This window comes from Drosophila erecta, unplaced genomic scaffold (assembly GCF_003286155.1).
Source record: "Drosophila erecta strain 14021-0224.00,06,07 unplaced genomic scaffold, DereRS2 tig00000021-arrow-pilon, whole genome shotgun sequence".
In the NCBI taxonomy this organism is placed as follows: Eukaryota; Metazoa; Arthropoda; class Insecta; order Diptera; family Drosophilidae; genus Drosophila; species Drosophila erecta.
Window position 1 is genome coordinate 9,698,115 of NW_020825198.1, and position 17,446 is coordinate 9,715,560.

The following is a 17,446-nucleotide window of genomic DNA, read 5'->3' on the forward strand; positions in this document are numbered from 1 at the left end:
GCCCTGGAAAAATGGTCTGGCAACTCGACTATCCGCCATGACACAAAGCAAAAGCGGTGTAAGAAGAAGCAGAAGACGAAAAAAATATGTGCAAGCAAATCTCGCGAAAGAAAATGAAATTTGCAGCACTTGTCGTGTGTGAAATGTAAACGCAGAGTGCACTAAACAATATAGAGACAATAATCCGCATTTTAGTGTTTATTTCGAGGGCTAAAACCACCGCTGAATCGCCGTTAAGATGAAGAGAAAATACGAAAATTGCGTGCTGCAGCAGAGGCAGCAACAAAAACGCTATTCGTTGTAGATATATACATATATATACGTACATATGTGCATATATATATATGCAAATCTATACATAATAAAGAAGTGTTCGGCGGTGAATTGTATGTGCGATAATAAATAATACGGATAATAATAATTAATTCAACGGACGAAGGCGCGCGAGCAAAAGAAGAGGCGAGAGAAAAAGAGGCGCGAAAAGTTCGCAACAAAATGGTTGTCTCCAAAGACAACAACAAGCGTCGCCGCAAGGAGACGCCCCCACCGCCTCCGCCCGGCCAGCCCACTGCCTCCTCGCTGGCACCTCCATCGGCGGTGGCGGCCATTGAGTCTTCGCCCGAAATGCCCAAGAGGTGAGTCCGCGAGTACGCGATGTCCACATATGTATGCCTGACGATACGGGTAATGTTTGGAGGGCTTATCCATTACTGCACGTTATATACGTATGTGGCACTAGATGGAGATGACGTCGCAGCGTTGGTTGGCTGCTTGATTGGAATGGAAACGGATAGGGGTTGTGGATAGGGGGAGTGGGGAGTGCAGGGGGGTCAGTGGTTGTATACGCCAGCGTCGTGGCGTTGTTGTTCTCCTCGACAAAGGGGTGTTTCGCATCCGGCGTAAAGGGGGGCGGCGCTGGGGGAGATCTCCCCCTCCCAGCAGGTGGATATACAGTGGTTAGTCACTAAGCTGAATATTTGACTCTGATAATTAGGCAGTACTTACCTACGTAGATTGCTTTACTACGTCGTGGGTACATCACCGAATACATAGCCAATGAATATAAAAGTGTATTATTGTTTCTACAAAATTGGTTTTATAGTTTTTTAATATTTTATAAATAGAGATTTATTTTTATATTAGTTTGGGTTTTTTTTCATTTTAACCAACTCATTTACGTAAAATCTATTTTCTGTCTCCTATGCATAGTTTCAAAATTGTTTACCAATACCAAATAATGACCTCATTGTTATTCCTATATTCTTTCATTTATTTGTTCAAGAACTGTATACTAAAGATACATAAATTGATAGCCAATGAATAATAAACACAAAAATCTTAATAACATTAAGTTTTGTAATATTCTAGAGTTTTATAATATGTATTCGATTATTTGTTTATTATTAATGGTTCCCTGGTTAATACCGAAATCGGCTTTTTAACGAGTGTCCCCTGTTTGTGCTGTTGCCTTGATTATGATCCCAAATTAATATTGAATTTCCCAATTTGTATCATGTTGCCTTGTTCCCAATTAAATATCTCTCACACTGCTTTAATGCTACCTTCCATTTGCAGAACGAAGGTGCAGGCACAGCGCAAGTTTGCCCAGGGACAGAGTGCTCCCAGCAGCTCCTCCAGCATCGCCTACAGTACAGCAGCAGCGGCAGCTGGATCCGGATCGGGGCCCAGCACCTCCGGAGCGGATAGCTCTCAGCCACCTATCGAGATCCTGCCCAACAAGTGCCCAAAACCGCAGGACTTTCTCACCTTTCTATGCTTTCGTGGAACTCGCGCGCTGCCCGCCCACTTGGATTTTCTCAACCAGGGCAAGTCCAAGGATTCGGAAGCCTCGACGACGGGAGCCAACAATAATAACAATGGAAGAAAGCCCAACAACAGTCGAGCGAGCTTGGCTGGCAATAAAAAGAAGCGCGGTCGCCCGGCCAAAGGAGCGGCCAAGAAGGTGGAAGATGTAGCCCCTTTATCCGTTTCTACTGCGAAACCCTCAACAGCTGAAAAAGCAGCTAGTGATAAAAACAATCTCATTGCAGCCGATGCGCCTAAGATTCCCTCGCGAAATCCTACTCCTGTACTGCCAGGAGCGGTGCGTAAACGAGCGGAGGTTGTCACCGATGGTAATCGACGAGGAGCAAGAGGCAGAGGAGTAGGCATTTCCCCCGATAAGGCTGCACACCCAGCATTATCCAACGACAACAAGCGCCGCTCCAATCGTGCCAGTACCAAGGAAAGTAAACCCATCATAGATGATGACCATTCAGAGGATCTCGAGGAACAAGAGGCAGATGACGATGAAGATGAGTTCTTCTCTGCTCACGATGCCACCTCGCGCAATGGGGAGGATGTAAAGGCAGACAGTCCTGTAAAAGCAGAACCCACCAAAAGGGGACGACCCTCGGCAGCCAAAAAAGCTGTAGAACCCGCGGCGGAAGCCCAAGCAGTTCTGAAAGATAAGGCGCCCGTTAAGCGTGTAAGGCAACGGGAGTCACCCATTTTTATACCCTCACCCGAGTCCTCCGGACGAATGACAAGACAGAGGGCTTTTTTTGAGCCTGTTAAGGTTCCGCCGCACCAGGAGGAACCTGCAACCCATGATTCCCCAAAAGATGAGCCCAAAAGGCAGTCTGAACCGCTGCCAAGCAAAACAGAAAAGGATCCAGAGCCTACTAAGCAAATAAAGGAAACCAAGGAGAAAACGAATTCCAGTATTTACGCCAAAGAAGCAAAGCAGCAGCTGGAGAATGGAGAGAGTCAGCATGGTGTGGGGGCGAAGGGAAAGAAAAGTCTGAATGTCTTTGATTTTAGTTCAGATGATGAGCAGCCCCTAGCCAAATCCATCAAGCTGAAAAAGGGCGGCAAAGGGGCAAGCCCCAAGAAAGGTGGAGCTGCTACAATTGCTCCGCCAGCCAGGAATCGCAAGGCAGCAGCTAAAAAATTAGAAAAGGAAAGGGAAATTGAGAAGGAAAAGCAAAGAGAAAAGGAAGAAGAGAATGAGAGAGATAAAGCCAAGGACAAAAAGGAGAAGGAAAAGGAGCCTGTGCCAGAGAGCAAAGTGGAGGAGCCACCTAGTGGTGGGAAAAGGGGTAAAGCTGGTAAAAAGAAAGCCGAAGACGCTCCTGCGGATGAGGAAGAGTTGGCACCACCGTCCTCGAAAAAAGTCGCCACCAATGCCCGAGGATCTCGAAAGTGTGCGAAAAGCAAGGCTTCGGAGGATTCCGCAGAGCTAGAGCCTCAGAGATCGCAGCGGCCCTCCCGCAAAACCAAGGAAGCTGCAGCCATTTACATGGGCATCATTGGCCACAAACTGCAGCTGGCCGATGACGAGGAAGACGATCTATCAATGAGCAGCTTTCCAGACATACCCAACGTGAAAGAAATGGAAAAGATGGAGAACGAGATCAAGCGTAATGCGGCGGGAAAGTTAAACGTGCCGGAGGCCTCGACGGTGCTTTCGGCAGGCAAATCAACCCGTAAGCCGTCGCCCCGACCTAAGGATTCGCCAGTTACTGTTCCGGCAGAAGTCACCCGTAATGCGTCCCCCTCTCCCCCAGAAGCCGAGGAGGAAAAGCCACCGCCCCCAGCCCGACGTGGCCGCCCACCTAAGCAGGGCAAGGCAAATGCCGGTCCAGCTCACAAACCGCCAATCGAGGGCATGCTGGTAAAGAAGGGCTCGCTGGCCAAGATGTCTGAGCAACAGGCCAAGCCCAAAGCCAAGTCCGAACATTCGAAAGTCGACTCCGACGAGGAGGAAGACTTTCTCATCAACGAGGAGCTAAACGAAACCAAGCGAAAGCTAGAGAAGAGTTTCAGCGACTCGGATGACGAACCGCTGGCCATCAAGGTGCCAGTGGTTGCGGCGAAAGAGAAGGAAGTATTGCCCCCAAAGATGGCCAGCCCACCGCCCAAATTGGTGCCGGTTCCATCACCCATCTCTGTGCCCACGCCTGCAGTTTCGGTCGCTCCCTCGCTGGCAGTGCCCAGTTTACTACCGTCTTCAACTAGCACCACCCAGCTGACTATGCTTCCATTGACGGCAAAAGCTACATCATCTTTGGGTTCCATGCCGATGTTTTCAAGCATTCAAGCAAGTTATTCGCCACTCAAAACGATGGAGAAAAAGCCGCCGGTGCCTACGTCCAAGATTCTGAACGTTCCCGCCACGTATGCGCTGCCGGGAAGTGCTAGTGGGGCTGTGACTTTTCAGAAAACCTCGTCGTATTTGCCGCAGGCATCGCCCCACTACCATTCCGGTTATGTGCGGCCACCACCTACGCCCACCCACCAATTTGGAGGCGGAGCACCGTCTGGGAGTAAAACTCCCTCCCAGGGCTCATCCCCGATGAAGTACCAGACGCCACCGACAACCTATCCACCGCCCATCGAGGCGTATCAGTGTCCAAAAATTAATCCAAACTTTCTAACGCCTAAGTACGAGCGAAGCCCTCTGCCCAGATCATCGACCAGCAGCTTTCCAAGCCCATCGCCGGTGAAGTTTCAACCAACATCGGGAACCACTGCTACCACCGTGGGCACACCATCATCTGCCACTAAAAGCCCCTTGGCACCACCGCCGCCTTCTCCACCAGTCAGCCAGGTTGTGATCCAGACATCCAGCTTAAATCTTAGCATGAGTATTGCTGCTACAGTAAATTCCGCACCAATGCCAGTGGCCTCCACGTCGGCAGCGGCAGCCCATCAAGCGCCAGTTGCAGCCACAGTAACAGCCACGTCCACACCACCGCCGGCGCACAGTAATAGTGCAGGAACCGGAGGGGGAGCCGGGGCCAATTCGGATCCTCTAAAAGACGAGATTGGGAGTATACTAGCGCAGGCCACGCTGATGCCCAGCAAAGAAGAGTCGGGCAAGATCTTCGGCATTGCCAGCGTGAGCTTAGCCCAGAGTTCTGGACCAGACAACACGAAATGCACATTGGGAAAGTGCGGATCTATCCACAAGCCTGTGCTGGGGCCAGTGGTGCCTACGGAGGGTTACTTTGGCGACCAGTTGTCTAGCAAAGAGCGGCGAAAGGCGAAGGTTAACATGACGCACGAACAGATTCAGAAATGGCTCATTGAATGCTCATCCAATCCAGATGAAATCCAAGACGATTTGGATGACGATTTTGATGATAGTTTAAGGCCTCAGCAATCGACTACTCCTCCGCCCACGAGAGATGATAAAGAGCTCAGTGCAAGCTTCAGTTCATCGTCGAAAAATACGCGCGGCGATCTTGGTAAGAGTGAGAGTGCCTGGTCCGCCAAGGGACCATCCCTGAAGGCCACTCCTGTGCTGGTCACTCCTCCCAATCGCAAGGAACACCACGAGCAGGCGGATAGCAAGGACTGTGATGTTTTGGATTACGACAAATCCTCAACACCTGTGAATCTCACACAGAAAATCACAACCAATGAGTCTGTGGACAAGAAAGTCAACGATCGCAAGGGCAAAGATTCGTCAAAGGCCGCTGCATCTAAGACTGCACCTCAGCCAAGAAGTACTGCCGCAACCCCACCAACACCCATCTCTTCCACGCCCACTCCCGCATCTCTCACTCCATCTAAGAGCAGCCCAACTCCGCCGCCAGCTGTTAAGCAAAAACCGGAGAAGGGAAAGAGAAATGCCAATGCTGGCGGAGGAGCAACTGCATTAGCTTCTCCGCCCGCAGCACCGACTCCTGCAAATCCGAAACGTACTCCAGTTTATAATCAAAAGAACGCTAAGGCGCAGCAGCAACAGGCGGAGACGAAACCACCATCTAATCCTCCCAGTGGTGCAGGAACCAAACGGGAATCGGTCTATGCCTTTGGCAAAGAGGATGAGTCTGGCAATAAGTCGGGCAACCGGCGACGGGCTGATCCCAGTCCGGTTCCTGCCCCAGCTCCCGTGGCCAATGCGCTAAGTGAACGGTCTCCAACAAAAAAGAGAGCAGCAGCCGCAGCAGCAGCAACGGCTGTCCAACTAACGCTGAGTCCTACGGAGAACTGCAAGATCGAAGGCAAACCATCCAAGGCGGCTACAGGCAGAGGAGCCAAAAAGCAACAGCAGCAGGCTCCGGCTCCACCAGCACCACCCGTAGAAGCAAGTGGCGATTCAGATGCAGAGGGTGCAACCTTTTATATTCCCCTGCAAGGAGCTGGAGTGGGTGGCAGCGGTGATGGGGGCATTCAAGGCGTTGCAGTGAAGCTGGGACGAGAGGGGCCCGACGGCCCCAATCAGAAGGTGGTTATGCAGGCCACTCTGGTGACCAAGGCTCAAATGGATACCAACTCAAAGCCGCTGCCAGAGTCGTTGAATACCAACGAGCTGGTAAAGACGTTGCTCCATGCGGCGAGCAATGATGCAGCCTCAACGACTACAAGCCTTAAGAGCTTGCCCAAGGCGAGCACATCAGCAGCGGCGGGAGCAACAGCAGGACCTGGTGCCTCCAGCTTGGTGCGCGTGAACTCCAACTCATCCCTATTTTCGGGCTCGGCTAAATCTCGTACGGCTGCTCAGACAAGCTCCACAGCAGCTGCCGTGGCCAAAAAGTACAAGGATGACACACCCATTAAGATGGCCAACAATACGGCATTTCCGCGACACGATGATCCCACCCAAATGGTGGAAGCGCCCATCTTTCGACCAACGGAAAAGGAGTTCGCCGATCCCATTGAGTTTATCGAGCGCATCACACCAATAGCGGCCAGGTTTGGCATTTGTAAAATCATTCCGCCGGCCAGCTTTAAGCCAGAATGCCGAATCTCTGATGAGATGCGCTTCACTGCTTACAATCAGTATGTGCACAAAATGCTCCACCGCTGGGGACCAAGTGCCAAGGAGCTGAGTGCCATCAAGAAGTACCTGGCCACCCAAAGCATCGTTATGAATCACCCGCCTTGGATCGGTGGAATGGAGGTCGACTTGCCCCGATTATATCATACGGTCCAGGAGCTGGGAGGTCTTAAGGAAGTAATCGAAAAGAAGAAGTGGGCACGCGTGGCGGAGGAAATGTGCATACCTAAGCTGGCTCAGGATCGGGTGACCAAGCTGGACGACATATACTGCAAGTACCTGTTGCCGTACGATACCCTGTCACCGGCAGAGCGACAAAAACTCTTTGACGAGGTGGAGGCCGACTGGGCCAAGCGGGAGGCACGGGCTCGTCGGAATGCGGATCGCTTTGTAAACACGGAGAGCGTGTCCAACGAGGAGGACGATCTGAGCAGTGACGAAGACGAAGAGTCCGAGGAGGAGATAGATGGCGTGTCCATGGAATGCATCGTTAAGGGGAGAAGTATGCCTCTTAGCCAGTTTTATAGGATTGCCCGTAATACGATGGCGTTGTGGTTTAAAAGCACTGATCCCACGGTCAATGAGGTGGAAGCGGAGTTCTGGCGACATGTGGCAGTCCGTGACAGCCATGTGTGCGTTCATTCGGGCTCCATTGACAGCTCAGGCTGGGGCTATGGCTTTCCTAGTCCAGGACCCAAGGGAAAAGGTTCTAACTATGCCAGGCATCCTTGGAATCTGAAGGTGTTGACCAATAATTCTGGTTCTGTGTTGCGATCCTTGGGTCCTGTTATGGGCGTTACGGTTCCCACGCTTCACGTGGGCATGCTTTTCTCCGCCTGCTGCTGGTACAGGGATCCACATGGCCTGTCATGGATCGAGTACCTCCACACCGGTGCCTCCAAGCTGTGGTATGGAATACCCGATGATCAGAGTGCGAACTTTAGAGCGGCTCTAACGTCGCTGATTCCGACGCACTGCCAGAACAAGACAATCTGGTTGCCCTGTGATACGGTGATGGTGCCACCGCACATGCTCACGGATCGAGGAGTGTCACTGTGCCGCATCGAGCAGAAGCCAGGCGAGTTTATTGTGGTCTTCCCACGGGCCTATACCTCAAGCCTGGCCACAGGATATGTGGTCTCCGAGAGCGTTTACTTCGCCACAATGTCCTGGTTGGATTTGGCCAAAGATGATTTCAGGGTATGTTTTAGTAACCGCTCATGCAATTCATTCAAACTAAGTTTTTATTTACTGGTTTTTAGGACATCCATGAAAGCTGTGAGCCAGCTATGTTCTCGTTGGAGCAGCTGCTGTTTGCCTTGGGCTATGACCAGCGGGTCAACTCCGAAGCCCTACATCAAATGTTGCCAATGCTAAATGACGTTTGCGAGAAGGAATCCGCTGCCCGAGAGCAGCTTAGGGTGAGTAGAGATTAAACTAAACTGCACTATAAATTCTTGGAAACAAGCCAGCTGTGCAACCTAAAACTCATTACTTAATCCTTGCATCTTTCAGGCTGCTGGTGTGACATCCACCGAAAAAGTGCAGGCGGAGAAAAGTCAAAAGGCCAAGAAGCAGCAACAGCCGCCATATAAGTCCATCGAGAGCGAATGTGACCTGTGCCGCGCCAACCTGTACATATCGATGGTGCGCACCGAGGATGGCAACATCTACTGCCTGCAACACGCCTTGAAAAACCTAAACAACGGCAACATTCAGGCCAAGCAGTGCAAGCTAATCTATGCGTACAACGTGGATGATATACAACAGCTTATACGGCAACTGCAGGAGAAGATCAACCACAAGGCAGCCGTAAAGAAAAAGTAGCATCGTCGGCGTCGTTACTAATCGGCGGCGCACGAAAGATTCAGGCACAGATAAAAGATACGGATAAGAATTTGGATTAGGAACCCAGCGCAGATGTACATATAAAGAATGTGTATACCTATGTGATTCGCCATCGCTAGTGAGCAGCTAATTGGTAATTGGGTGAAATATAGAAATGTCTATGAGATAATCCGTGGACACACAAAACACACATTAATGCAACGTTTATCTCCCAGTTGACTAACTGACACTATTACTAACTGTTAGATAAGAGCATAGGTTCGGATATAGAGACTGCTCACACTTCAACGTGGCAATGCTTTCAATTTTGACTAGTTTATACATTACGTCGATAAGAAGTTTGCAATGAATTTTGTTTTCCATTTAATTTTTTTGTTATGCAATATTTACCCTCCCCGAAAATGTTAACCCCCATTTGTGTTATTGTATATAGAGAGCCTAGTGTATGTACGTAGTTAGCTTTCGGATTAAGTCAAAGACCCTCAAAGAAACCATGCTAACGTGTTGCAATTTCTACTACCTTTTATACGCTAAGATAACGAGTAATTACCATAGCATCATAGAACGACACAGCCCCAGATATCCTCCACTCCCATAGAGCGCTAGTTTAAGCACTAAAAATAGCAAGGGACCGTCCCGGGATGGATCTCTGCCAACTAACGAACTAAACGAAAGCCAGAGTTACTATCGATGACTGCAGTTGTGAGGCGGGACAACCCAAACCATACTGTTCATTCAACCAAAAACGATATAGACGAAATCCATCAAGGACAGGCGATTATGATTGCGTAAATGAGAACTTTTCACTAGATGTTCAATGTATTTATATAGTAGTAATACAATATTTAAGTAACAAGTGCAACAATAAATCTTAACGCGATATATCGAAGATGCACTGCCTAATTAATGCTACGTACTCCAATTAATAGCTACACTGTCTGGAGGGGAGTTTTGTTTAAAATAGCGACACTGTCTGGAGGGGAGTTAAATTTAAAAGCTATTTAGTATTCCTTATCCTTGGCTACACCTTGGATTTTTTTAGGGCCGGCGGTAAGCAGTCCGCACTGGTCACAGCCTGACGTTTAACGGCGCAACTGGGCATGTTGCCTACCACATCCTCCATTTGGCGCTTGAGTTCGGACACCTGGGTGGTCAGTTCAGTGATGCTGGAGAGGGCTTCCTGCAATCGGCGATCCTGCACCTTGCGCGACACTTCTAGGCTGCGAATCCTTTGCGTAAGTGACCTTTGGAGCTGATATTGCTTGAATAGGTGCTTAGAGAAGCGATCCTTTTGCGAGGAATCTGGCTGTGATTTGCTGGCGGATATCGGGGCCAACTGAACGATGGCCTGCTGGACGAGTCCGTGGTCTACGGGCCGACTGATTCCGGTTCGCCTGACGCCACTGAAGCTTATGTCGCCTAAGGCACTGCAAACCACAAGTCGAGTTCCGGCCGCCGTGGATTCTGCCAATTGTTTTCGGTGTTCCATTTTGAAATTCACAGCAATCTTCTCGTCGAAATGCTCAATGGCCATGGAGGAGATGTCGCGCAGCTCCTGGAGCACCTCATGAGGTCTCAGCTGTTTGGTGGAGGTGCTCAGAATGCGCAGAATGCTGTTAATCTCGTCCAAAACGCGACCAGGTATAAAACAGCAGATGTTGAGGTCGATAAACTTGGAGTACGTCATGGTCAGCATCGATATGCGTGTTTCGATGGAGGTAAGTATGTCCGAGTGGCGGGATAGAATGTGGTTCCTGACGGGGACAAAACAACCAAGGCATCAGAAACATCTCGATGCAACGCGAATGCGATAAGGGACTCACCTGCGTTCCGATTCCCGTCGTGGCAGCATGGATTTGATGCGCTTGAAGTTCTTGGCATGGGCCAAAATAATCTTGTTGAAACCCTTGTTCAATATTTGCTGGCCAAGATAATTAAATAGAGTGCACACCTGAATGGAAACGTCAAGTTTTAGTCAGAGATCAGGGATTCCTGGAACTGTCAGGTCAAAGATCAACTCACCTCCCGTTTTTTTGCCACCTCGTCGTAGGGTAGCAGCTCCAGGATGTCCAGAATTAGTGTTTGTGGCAAGTCTAACAGATTCATATTTCACTTTTCTACTTATTACTAGTTTCGAGTTGAGCGATTTTATTCGAGAATATTGCAATTGTTTTTAATAAGGCAGTGATGTCAGCTCTTTAAAATGGCCAAAAGGCCTTGAGTGACCACGAAATACCACAGACAAGAGACTAAAAATATACCAAAAGAAATTTAGTATATTTAGACTATTATTTTACTCATGTTTTCGATATATAGAAACATAAGTGAATAGAATAATTTTATGGAATAAAATGGTCACAAAATTATTATAACTTCTAAACGAAATTTATTAAATTATTATACATTCCTCATTAGAAAATTAACACATTTTTTAATACATTAGTTGTAACATTGTAATTTCAAATTGTTATACGTTTTTTTTTATTTTGTATCGAAAATATTTGAATAAATATGTTTAAGAAAAATAATTTCTTTTTAGAAGGATTGCAGATTATAATAATAAATATATTTATAATATTTATTTGCGACAAGTAATAGTGCCGCCAAAAAGTATGCTTCGTATTCGTATTCCTAAGGACCGCTTATTTTTCGAATCTCAGTTTTTAACTGTTGAATGCTTATTTAGAATGTATTTTATTTACAAGATGGGGAACAACAACAACAAAATGAGAAGAAAGCTAAATTTAAGCTTGTATTAGAAATTTGCTAGCATCATGAATATCATTAGCATAGGGTTCCAGCTCAGGCTTCTTTTTGGGAAAGTAGGGATTGTGCTCGGGATCGGCATTCAAACTGTAAAGTATATAAATATTTGTAATGAAAATACGAATAACACCCCAATAGCACAACTTACTGGTAAAAGTGGGTGGCTTCCTCGCACTTGACATTGTACCACCAATCGCAGGCGAATTCCTTCTGATTGAAGATGGTGCCGTTGGTGCAGAGGAACTTGGCGCCCTGGTCACCTTCGCGTCCATCGTGGCACACGTGGTAGGCCTGACAGCCCGTCTCCACGTTGGCATACATTCCCGGAGTGGCCGGCACATTGTGGCAACTGAAGTGGGTGTGCGGCACCTCATGGTAAACCGGATAATCTACGCCCGGAACTCCGGGTATCTTGTTCAGGTCTTGCTTCTCCTCGTGATGCTGCGGGTGTTCCGGTTGCGGTGGATTGAATAGATAGCCGAATTTCTGTAAGCATATCAAATGTTTCCATTGCATAAGACATGCCACAGCTCGTGCCCCAATCCGGTTTGCTCTTAGTACCCCCAAATCCCCGCGTGACACAGCCCCATTACAACCATATACGTAGGTACATGTACACTGATAGAAATATTACATGTTAACATTCAGACATCAAACTCTTCTTATGTCAAAAAGTAAATAAAATACTTGTTAAATAGTATATTTTCATAGTGAAAGTAATTAAGAACCGCAATATGCTTCGAAATATATTGCAGCAATTTAAATGTGATGCCAAACACTTTGAAATGCAGCGTCTTTCTATCAGTGTACACATATTGCATGTTACAATTTTTGGGTCAAAAGTGAACGTGGCTAAGACACCCAGAGCTTTGTCAATTGGGGTGGCACACGCTCCTCTTAATTGAGTCCCCCAGCATAATTATATGTTACACTCCAGTTCCGATCCCCAATCCTCACCTGAACTTCGATGGCCACCGCGGCTCCGATCACGAGCATAAGCCAAAAGGAGAAACAGCCCAGCTTTGGCATCATTATGTCGATTATAAAAGTGTATATGTATCTTTTCCGCCTACTTTGTAGCTGGTAGCTTGGAGATTTTGAAGTTGCAGAGACGACCGCTCGAGTTGGGTTTGAAAACCATACTAAACTGCAGTTTTCCCCGCGGCAGCCACTTCAGCATGGAGCTTTCAAGGGTACCGATCCGATTTGTGGAACGGTTTTGGTTTTCGCGCTGGAAGCTGGCGACCCAAGCTTTTTCATTCCGAAATCGGCAAATTACTTAGCTCTGCTTCAATTATTGCCAAAGTAAACGAAACGCTTGGAGCTTAGTGCTCCCTGGTGCCCACATAATTATGATATATGTATATACCACTCATGTGGGAATGCACCATACAACAATGTACGGCACGGGTTTACGGCATGGGTTTATTTTGCAAGATACAAATTGTTTACGCTTAACTAGCTAAAAGCGATGAATTCCCATTTCACTTGGCCAGGCTTAGATGGTACAATATGTGGATGGGATTCGGGTTGGCAACTGGGTGGATGCAACTGCCTACACGCAAAGAAATTATGATCTAGTACTCATATTAATTTGAAGAGTATATGTTTAACGCTTCAACAAGTAACTTTGAAAGTTATAGAAAGTTATATAAACTTTATAATCAAGTTACGATGGATTTTAGTTATTTAAACATGATAATTTAATAATATAATTTTATGAAATAAAATGTATTTATTTAAAGTTTTAATGAATCTATTATGTTGGCGTGTCAAGAATATATCTTTTGGAATACTGTTTTAAAACTGAATTTTGCCGCGGTTATGACAACATTTTTTCTCTGTGCATGGGCTGGGCATGAATGGTTCGCAAACATGGGAATGGGAATGGAAATGCACCAAACGGTGAGCGGGCGTATGGCAAAAGTTTTGAAATGATATGCACATGGTTAGATAATGGATGCGAACCACTCGTAAACTTAACTCTTGGCTGGAGATAAATCTCATAGTTGCCATATTCATGAATTCTACCACATTTCGGGCATTTACAGCTTTAAAACTAATAATTCTTTTGTCCCGTTTGCTGCAGGTCCAGTTTGTTCAGCAGATCGTCAAACTCGCTGAAGAGCTAAACAAAAAAACGAAAAAACAAAAAAAGTCATACCCAAAAATGATGACGTAAAAGCGCTCTGGGATTAGATGGTCTAGACTCACATGTGTGGTGCCATAGCTGTCCACATAGGTCTTGCTGCCCCTGGAGGTTTTCTTGAAAGCGGGCAGCACCGGACTGTGACCATGCAGTAGATTCACATTCTGATAAGACTGCGCCTTGGCCGATCCGGCCAATGGAAGCGACTGACTCTTGCCAACTGTGGGCGCCAGTTCCAGAAAATTGGGCACTAAATTGGGAAGAAGTTCAGCCTTTGGGTGCACTTTCAATCATTCCGGACTACTCACTCTTCTTGGGCTGCAACTTGACCTGGTTGAGCAGCGGATTGTGCAGCTGGAGCTGCCGATAGACAGGCAGGGCGTGCTTTGGCGGCACCACCACGTGCTGACGTCCCACCGCCTGCGGGTACAGGTACGTGGTCTCCACGGTGGGCACCTGGCGGTAGTGGTATCGTCCCTCCCGCGGCGTATACCTCCCATCCGAGCTCAGGGCGATGTGGAAGACGGTGCGCATGGGTTTGCTGTAGTACTGATACACCTGGATGGGATCGTAGAGTTTTTAGTGTCTGTCAGGCTCTGAACCTTTAAATGCCCGTTGTTGCCCAACTTTGGGTTACGAGTTTCTTAACGTTCAGCAAGTTGACACTTTTAGTACGTAAATCTTAATAGCATCTTAACATGTTCGCCTTGTTAGTGTTTTTATTTTTATGTTTTACCTACTGCAGCGGTAAGCTTACGAATAGTATAGCTATAAAATATAAAGCATTAATTTTGTACTCAAATAATGGTTTTAAGCTTTTGTTCATACTACTAAAACGTAAATGCATACTGAATTTGGCTTATGTTGTTTAAGCAGTTAGTTTAAAATTGATAAATGATCGCACTAAATATATATATAAGCATTACTAAATGATGAATTGATCTGTGCTTAATTTGCTAACTTTTTATATGTATATTTATTTTTTTAATTACCCCAATGGAAATTGATAATTATTAAAATTATCTATTTCCGTAAACATTTATTTGTGATCTAGGCCGCACAGCGAAATATATTTGTATTCTCCTAATATATTATATGCAAAACAATCGAATATTCGTTTAAACTAATCTATTAGGATAACTGATCCCTTCTGAAAAGGACCTGCCAAAGGGTATTTTGCGAAAAACACAAATTTTCCTGAACAGCCATATTGGGCGATCATCATCCTAATCCCCTGCCCAAAAAGGGACTGTAATCCAGGGCATCCCGCTGATATTTACCTGAGGATTCCGCTGCTCGGGCACTATACCATCTGGCACTGCGATGCCCTCCTTTTGCAGGCGATTCAGAAACAATCGATCCGTCTCAAAGGCGGTGTCGGGTATCTTACCACCCGCATGTGGCAATACTTGTTCCCGATAGATTTGGCGTTTCTTGAAATTGGTTTTTTGATAGTATTATTTATGATCGTACTGTAAGTGGCGATGCTACGGCCTACACACCTTGTGGTTGCGCTCTGCCAATTCTGAGCCTTGGGCAATTGTGAATGGACCAACGCAAAGATATAGTAAACCGATCAGCAGGATCACACATGGGCTAGACATTTTCAAACTATTTTGTATGCTATTTTGTATAGATTGCAATTCGATTTCCTGATCGGCGAACTCAAAAGGTCAAGCTGATCGATTGAAAGGCACTAGATCACTAGATCACAGACGGCGGCAGACAAACGTTAAGAGCTCGGTACACAAATCCAGATGCAAGACATTCTTCCACATTCGACAGCCAAATTGCACAAGACGAGGCGACAGATGAATGACGAGCAGAATGAGCGATCGCGACACGTTCACGTGACGACGACGACGGTTGCCAAAGGTATCTGGTAATGGTAAGTGGTTATACGGTTATGCTATATCTATAGGCACCGCGATCCTCGGATCCGATCTTGGAGTTACGTTGTGGTCGCGTCGACAGTGCCAAACATAATGAATGCAAATGCATAAGACCGATCTCCACTAGCGGGTGCCCTCTGCCGACGTTTTCTGCCGACGCGCTCATCATCGTCATCATCGCCATCATCGCCATCATCACCAACAACATCGTCGTGATCACAACTATCATTATCATGGCGAGCAGCCGTATTTATTTGTAGGCTCGAAAACACTGAATGATTTCCCATTGCTTTTACTTGGCACTACTTGATAATAGCAACTTCTTGCTATAGTTAGTCTTATTTGCGGTTTTAACTGGAAGTGGCAGCAAAATTGTTTTGGCCAAATTACCTCTATTAATCTCTATGCCCCCTTCCAAAACACAAAACCCAAAACCCAAAATCAAAAACTAAATCCAAATCCGAATTCGTAGTGGGATGATGGGTCGGCTACTTGACTTGAAAGTCTGGCAGAGATCCCTTGCTGCCCGTTGGTACATCTTTGTTATACATAATTACGCCGGTTTCTTGGACATGGCAATTTTTTATGGTAGCACTACAACCTTTTTCTTGCCTCGAAAGTGAATGGCTGAATTGGATTGGTTCGGCTTGCCTCGACGCTCCGAACCTTTTGTTTTTGCCCATTGGCAGTTGTTGTTGATTGCGCCCTCAAGTCAACACTTTCTGAACGTTTCATATTTATTGATTGTTTTCATTATTATTTTAAATATTTGTGTAATTTTTGTTGGCAGCCACTTGCTGTTGAATTGCTTATTTGTCTCGAGAGGGCTTTGATGTTTTCTTTTCGTGTCAGAAGAGTTCGCTGTTGTAAATAATGCGGTTTATTGGCGATTGGGCCTTGAAGGTATTGTGAAAGTGGATTGGTTTTTTGTGAATGCTTGAAAGGCCTTTCTTGGAGGATAATTGGATTTATAATTAATTCTACTTTTTTTGGGGCACGTGCCTTAAAAGTAGGAGATTAAACTTCGGGTACCGTCTTGTTTCGAGTTTTGTTTAGTAATATTTGCTTTTTTCGCCTATTTTTTAAAACTCAACAGCTCGTCAAATATAAAATACGAAATATGTTCATGATTTATTGAAATGAACATTTTATGAAATCCATTAATCAGCCTTTCAACATAAAATTTGATAAGACAAAGACAAGAAAATAATGATGCACAAAACTGATGGTATTAGACATATGTTTTGATTAAACTCGAGTTATTCCAATTCATAACTAATTGAAAAATCCAAAATTCCCACGCTTCCGCATTTGATATTTAATATGCCAAAGCCATACGCCATTGAAGTGCCACATTTCATATGGCACGGGCGTGTTAAAGTAGACCCAACATAAATGTTTAATGCAAAACTGGGAGAAAGTACTTCCATAGCAAAGATATGAGATGACGATAAGAACGCCTACGAATAGTAAGCCGATTGAAATGCCGAACACAAAAAAGCCCATAGCCATTTCGATTGCACAATTGCTGCCGAAAAATGTGTTACACTACAAACTACAATAGACAGAGCAGCAAAAGGCACAATCCAAAAAAATAAAAAACGAGTCAGCTTCTGCATTTTAGTAGATTGTAAGATTCAGACCTTGACTCAATCAAGATGCAGCACAACATCCAGCCATTGGGGAGACCCTACCAGAGATTAATTATTTTAAATCATCACCAGCCTTGGACCTCGGGCATGTTCATAAGAAATATTTGTCTAATCGTTCGATGCTGCTTTTCAATTGTTTGGCCCAAAACCAAATGGTTACGGTCGCTAATTGGCCAAAATTCGAGCTTCCTGGAGGGGCTCGCTCGCAACGAACCCATCACATCAAATCACATCACAAATGGTCCAAGCTCGATGTCAAGGATAAAAGTTGGCTCTTCTGAACCAGTCATTCCCAGGCCTTTCCAAATCGCATCTTGTCACAGAAAGATGACAGGCCAATACCACGACC

The 17,446-nt window shown here is 46.1% G+C and overlaps 4 protein-coding genes across 4 annotated transcripts; 1 reads left to right on the top strand and 3 right to left on the bottom strand.

Moving 5' to 3' along the window:
• Nucleotides 1–19: 19 nt before the first annotated feature.
• LOC6545767 (titin) lies at nucleotides 20–9,527 on the top strand. The gene is made up of 4 exons (XM_026976652.1): nucleotides 20–635; nucleotides 1,576–7,990; nucleotides 8,053–8,211; nucleotides 8,306–9,527. The coding sequence occupies exons 1-4, from the start codon at nucleotides 496–498 to the stop codon at nucleotides 8,615–8,617; spliced, it is 7,026 nt and encodes a 2,341-aa protein (XP_026832453.1). The 5' UTR covers nucleotides 20–495; the 3' UTR covers nucleotides 8,618–9,527.
• Nucleotides 9,417–10,880, bottom strand: LOC6545768 (F-box only protein 28). The gene is made up of 3 exons (XM_001972144.3): nucleotides 10,661–10,880; nucleotides 10,462–10,589; nucleotides 9,417–10,392 (listed from the first exon to the last, which is right to left on the bottom strand). Exons 1-3 carry the CDS (start codon nucleotides 10,742–10,744, stop codon nucleotides 9,660–9,662), a joined length of 945 nt encoding a protein of 314 aa, XP_001972180.1. The 5' UTR covers nucleotides 10,745–10,880; the 3' UTR covers nucleotides 9,417–9,659.
• A 432-nt stretch (nucleotides 10,881–11,312) lies between these two features.
• LOC6545769 lies at nucleotides 11,313–12,658 on the bottom strand. Its single transcript, XM_001972145.3, has 3 exons — nucleotides 12,362–12,658; nucleotides 11,553–11,890; nucleotides 11,313–11,491 (listed from the first exon to the last, which is right to left on the bottom strand). The coding sequence occupies exons 1-3, from the start codon at nucleotides 12,434–12,436 to the stop codon at nucleotides 11,383–11,385; spliced, it is 522 nt and encodes a 173-aa protein (XP_001972181.1). The 5' UTR covers nucleotides 12,437–12,658; the 3' UTR covers nucleotides 11,313–11,382.
• Nucleotides 12,659–13,104: 446 nt separating this feature from the next.
• LOC6545770 lies at nucleotides 13,105–15,540 on the bottom strand. Its single transcript, XM_001972146.3, has 5 exons — nucleotides 15,056–15,540; nucleotides 14,834–14,986; nucleotides 13,862–14,111; nucleotides 13,619–13,803; nucleotides 13,105–13,532 (listed from the first exon to the last, which is right to left on the bottom strand). The coding sequence occupies exons 1-5, from the start codon at nucleotides 15,155–15,157 to the stop codon at nucleotides 13,464–13,466; spliced, it is 759 nt and encodes a 252-aa protein (XP_001972182.1). The 5' UTR covers nucleotides 15,158–15,540; the 3' UTR covers nucleotides 13,105–13,463.
• Nucleotides 15,541–17,446: the final 1,906 nt, after the last annotated feature.

Excerpts from the sequence above, each read along its gene's own strand:
- LOC6545767 (XM_026976652.1), top strand. The coding sequence starts at position 496 with ATGGTTGTCTCCAAAGACAACAACAAGCGTCGCCGCAAGGAGACGCCC. Across the intron at positions 7,991-8,052 it reads TGGCCAAAGATGATTTCAGG|GACATCCATGAAAGCTGTGA; the intron begins GTATGTTTTAGT and ends ACTGGTTTTTAG. Across the intron at positions 8,212-8,305 it reads CTGCCCGAGAGCAGCTTAGG|GCTGCTGGTGTGACATCCAC; the intron begins GTGAGTAGAGAT and ends TGCATCTTTCAG.
- LOC6545768 (XM_001972144.3), bottom strand. The coding sequence starts at position 10,744 with ATGAATCTGTTAGACTTGCCACAAACACTAATTCTGGACATCCTGGAG. Across the intron at positions 10,590-10,660 it reads AGGTGGCAAAAAAACGGGAG|GTGTGCACTCTATTTAATTA; the intron begins GTGAGTTGATCT and ends GTTTCCATTCAG. Across the intron at positions 10,393-10,461 it reads CGACGGGAATCGGAACGCAG|GAACCACATTCTATCCCGCC; the intron begins GTGAGTCCCTTA and ends TGTCCCCGTCAG.
- LOC6545769 (XM_001972145.3), bottom strand. The coding sequence starts at position 12,436 with ATGATGCCAAAGCTGGGCTGTTTCTCCTTTTGGCTTATGCTCGTGATC. Across the intron at positions 11,891-12,361 it reads CGGTGGCCATCGAAGTTCAG|AAATTCGGCTATCTATTCAA; the intron begins GTGAGGATTGGG and ends ATATGCTTACAG. Across the intron at positions 11,492-11,552 it reads GAAGCCACCCACTTTTACCA|TTTGAATGCCGATCCCGAGC; the intron begins GTAAGTTGTGCT and ends TATACTTTACAG.
- LOC6545770 (XM_001972146.3), bottom strand. The coding sequence starts at position 15,157 with ATGTCTAGCCCATGTGTGATCCTGCTGATCGGTTTACTATATCTTTGC. Across the intron at positions 14,987-15,055 it reads TGGCAGAGCGCAACCACAAG|AAACGCCAAATCTATCGGGA; the intron begins GTGTGTAGGCCG and ends ACCAATTTCAAG. Across the intron at positions 13,804-13,861 it reads CAAGTTGCAGCCCAAGAAGA|TGCCCAATTTTCTGGAACTG; the intron begins GTGAGTAGTCCG and ends TTCCCAATTTAG.